The 3,836-nt window shown below is 33.3% G+C and overlaps 1 protein-coding gene across 1 annotated transcript; it reads left to right on the forward strand.

Moving 5' to 3' along the window:
* Positions 1–1,558: 1,558 nt before the first annotated feature.
* LOC121100496 (olfactory receptor 5K1-like) lies at positions 1,559–2,506 on the forward strand. The gene has a single exon (XM_040621716.1). It carries the CDS (start codon positions 1,559–1,561, stop codon positions 2,504–2,506), a length of 948 nt encoding a protein of 315 aa, XP_040477650.1.
* Positions 2,507–3,836: the final 1,330 nt, after the last annotated feature.

Raw genomic sequence — 3,836 nt, forward strand, 5'->3', positions numbered from 1 at the left:
ATTTTTAAAGATTTTTTAAATTTATTTATTTGAGAGAGAGAGACAGAGAGAGCACCAGGAGGCAGAGGGAGAAGAAGCAGCAGACTCCCCACTGAGCTGGGAGCCAGACATGGGGCTCTATCCCAGGACCTGGAGATCATGATCTGAGCAAAGGGAAATGCTTAACCATCTGAGCCACCCCGGTGCCCCACCTCAAAAATCATATTAAGATTTAAGGTTTTTCTCTTCTTTTCTAAGTGTTATCAAACTAAAATATATAGACAACCTTATTTTTATTAGCTTTTAAACTATTGTGATATACTTCAGAAAATCTATATAATTTTCTTAGGAAATAGGATAATAGTAGATGGGTCACCTGAGATAAGAGAATGATACGTAATTTTTTTAATGATAAATTTTGAAGAATTTCCTTTGTAGGCTGGTCTTCAAAATTAGCAGTCTCAGCTTGCAGAAACCAAAGAGGTCACTAAGGATCAGGGGTAGTATACTGACAGCAAGTTCACCTATCTCAGGTCTCTGAACCTAGGACTGGAATCAATACATTTTTTCCTCTATAGCATTAAACAACTCTTATAAGAAGTAGAAGTCAAAGCTAAACTCAAATGTCTACAATTCTAATCAAGAAACTGTACATGTATATATGAAAAAAAAAAAGCCATGTAGATTATACAGGAGCAACTCTACAATATGTTGTGTATAGGATATGCTTGAGGATGCAGGAAGTGAAAATCACTGTGGTCTGGGACATTTAGTAAAAACTATCTTAAGTAGCATTATATATAAACTATGCTTTATATAAAGAAGAAGAGGATTTAGATATCTGGACAAAAATCAACAGGAATGATGGCATGGACAAAGTCAGTTTTTATGGAAATGGATCTAATACCAGAAAAATGAATGATTATATAAAAAGGTGATTTTATATATATACATATATATATATGGATAGATAGATAAATATAGATATGTATAGATACAGGTATAGATATTTATTTCCTTGGATATCCAAACTAATTTTCTTTAAACATGAAAGTCCTATTGTAATCCTTCACGATCTTCATACAATTCCTATGATATAAATTTAATGTATCTGTTCAATGCTGTTTTCAAGCATTCACTCCACTGGGACAGTATATGAAAACATTTTGCTCAGTTAAAAAATTGTGTATATAGGAAAATTGATTTTAATTTAAGGATCTTTAATACAAAAACTGACAGTGCAAATTTTGTCAACAATGAACCAAATATGACTATCCTAGATTTGTACACTATTTATGCCTGAATTCATAAAGACAAACATCTTCAACTATAAGCATTCTTCTTGGAATTGTAAAAATATTCATGGGAATGCTAGTTTTCATAACTGAGGTTATAAAGCTGACATTTTAGGGGAATGAATCTCCCCTAGTGGTTTGTGTGCCTATGTCCAGAAATAGTAAGGGAAATATTTGAAGAAGCTCCTCTCTGTTGTAAAAGAAAAATTTGGGTGGAAAATTATATACACTCTAAATTAGACTCTTATATCTCCAGAATTCCTATCTCAACAGAGAAGGTGGATATGACTGTGGGTAACTACTCTTTGACAACTGAATTTATCCTCATAGGATTTACGGATCACCCAGAGTTGAAGAGCCTTCTGTTTGTGGTGTTTCTTACTATCTATGTGATCACCATGGTGGGGAATCTTGGCCTGGTGGCATTGATTTTTATGGAGCATCATCTTCACACACCAATGTACATCTTTCTGGGCAACCTGGCTTTGATGGATTCCTGTTGTTCCTGTGCCATTACACCAAAGATGTTGGAGAACTTCTTTTCTAAGGACAGAAGCATTTCCCTTTATGAATGCATGGCACAATTTTATTTTTTTTGCTTTGCTGAAACTACAGACTGCTTTCTTTTGGCAGCAATGGCCTATGATCGCTATGTGGCCATATGCAGCCCACTGCAGTACCACACCATGATGTCAAAGAAACTCTGCATTCAGATGACCACAGGGGCCTACATAGCAGGAAACCTGCATTCCATGATTCATATAGGGTTTCTCTTTAGGTTAACTTTCTGCGGGTCAAATCAAATTAATCACTTCTTTTGTGATATTCTTCCATTATACAGACTCTCCTGTGTTGACCCTTATGTCAATGAACTGTTATTATTTATCATTTCAGGCTCAATTCAAGCCTTCACCATAAGCAGTGTCTTAATATCTTACTTCTACATTCTCTTTACTATTTTCAAAATGAAATCCAAAGAGGGAAGAGGCAAAGCCTTATCTACTTGTGCATCCCATTTTCTCTCTGTTTCAATATTCTATGGTTCTCTTCTCTTTGTGTACGTTCGACCACATTCAGATAAAGAAGAGGATAAAGACTTACCTGTTGCTATTTTTTATTCTCTAGTAATCCCTTTATTAAACCCTTTTATTTATAGTCTAAGAAATAAGGAAGTAATAAATGCTATGAAAAAAATTAACGTTTTTCAAAAGCATGCAATATTGAGAAAGTAGAAAATGACCACTTTGTACATAAAATATTCAATTACTGATCATGATCGTATAGGAATCAAATAAATAAGTTCAGCAAGCAGAGATTCTGCTACAATGTATTCCAAAATCTAAGCTACTAGCTCCCAGCAAGAATGAACTAAATAAGTTTTTTTGAGGTCACAAATGGTGTCACAAAGAAATTATCTAAACTATTAACTAATTGTTTCAAAGGATAATGAGTTATAATTTTCAACAAATACAACAAATACTAGGAATAGAAGTCAGTGTATATACAGATCACCTCCATTTAACATTGTCGACAAATTTCTGGAATTCCAAAGCGTAATCTTACAACCTCTGGCACATTCCAGGTTCTGAAGAATTAATCCCTTCCTAAAAAACACCATCTGTGAGAAGTAAACTGAATATATTTGATTCTCAATTTTCTTTGAGTTTATGCAAGAGAAAGTATTGAATATTAACACACAATATCTATTTTAAAATCAAGAATATTTTCATCCTTAAAAGGGCAAATTTTGGTATATATCTTTTACCACATTAAAAATATTAAGAACAAGAAAAGACTACTAATAAAAATGTATAATAAAAAAAGACTATTTTCATCTTTAGTGTTAGTTAATTTTACTCTCAAGTTCTTTGAAATACAGTATCTGTATACTGGTGATTTATCAATCAGTAGTTGAAATAGATGGTATTTGTGGATTGGATATCCATATGGATTTGGGTATTTTCATGTAGTTTGATTAGGGTGTCCATCGAAAATGCAGTGTAATCCTGAATACATTAACTAATTGAAGGGGTTTTTCCCTCTGATATTACTTATCTTGTTTGTTACTAGGAATACCACCCACCTGTAGTGATTCCAGTGTAAATTACTTATATATTTACAGTGTTAACAAAAAGTTGGAGATGCTGTAAAGCATAAATGAGGCACAAAATAGTGAAAATCCTAAATACCTAAAGAAAAGTCTTTATTGATCACTTACATTGATAAGTATGAAAGAAAAAAATAATTTACTGAGAACATGTTATCTGCCAGGCACAAAGCTAGATCTTTCATATATATTACCTACCACCTGATTAGACATGAATTTTCATGCTTTTTCTCAGTAAAAACCTCATACTTTGAAACATTGAGTAGCTTGCTCTAGTTCATCCAGGTGATTCAGATTGAGCTAAAATTTGTATCAATGCTGCTTGGGAGTTCAGGAAATGGAGAGCCTCGTCACTTTGGGTATTTAGTCCTTACGCATTATCAGTGGTAAGATGTGCCATAAAAATGATTTTTTAAAAATGATGTTTGGAGGAAAGAAGGAGTGAGTATGACCAC

The sequence above is a fragment of the Ursus maritimus genome, unplaced genomic scaffold (genome assembly GCF_017311325.1).
Source record: "Ursus maritimus isolate PB19 unplaced genomic scaffold, ASM1731132v1 scaffold_4, whole genome shotgun sequence".
In the NCBI taxonomy this organism is placed as follows: domain Eukaryota; kingdom Metazoa; phylum Chordata; class Mammalia; order Carnivora; family Ursidae; genus Ursus; species Ursus maritimus.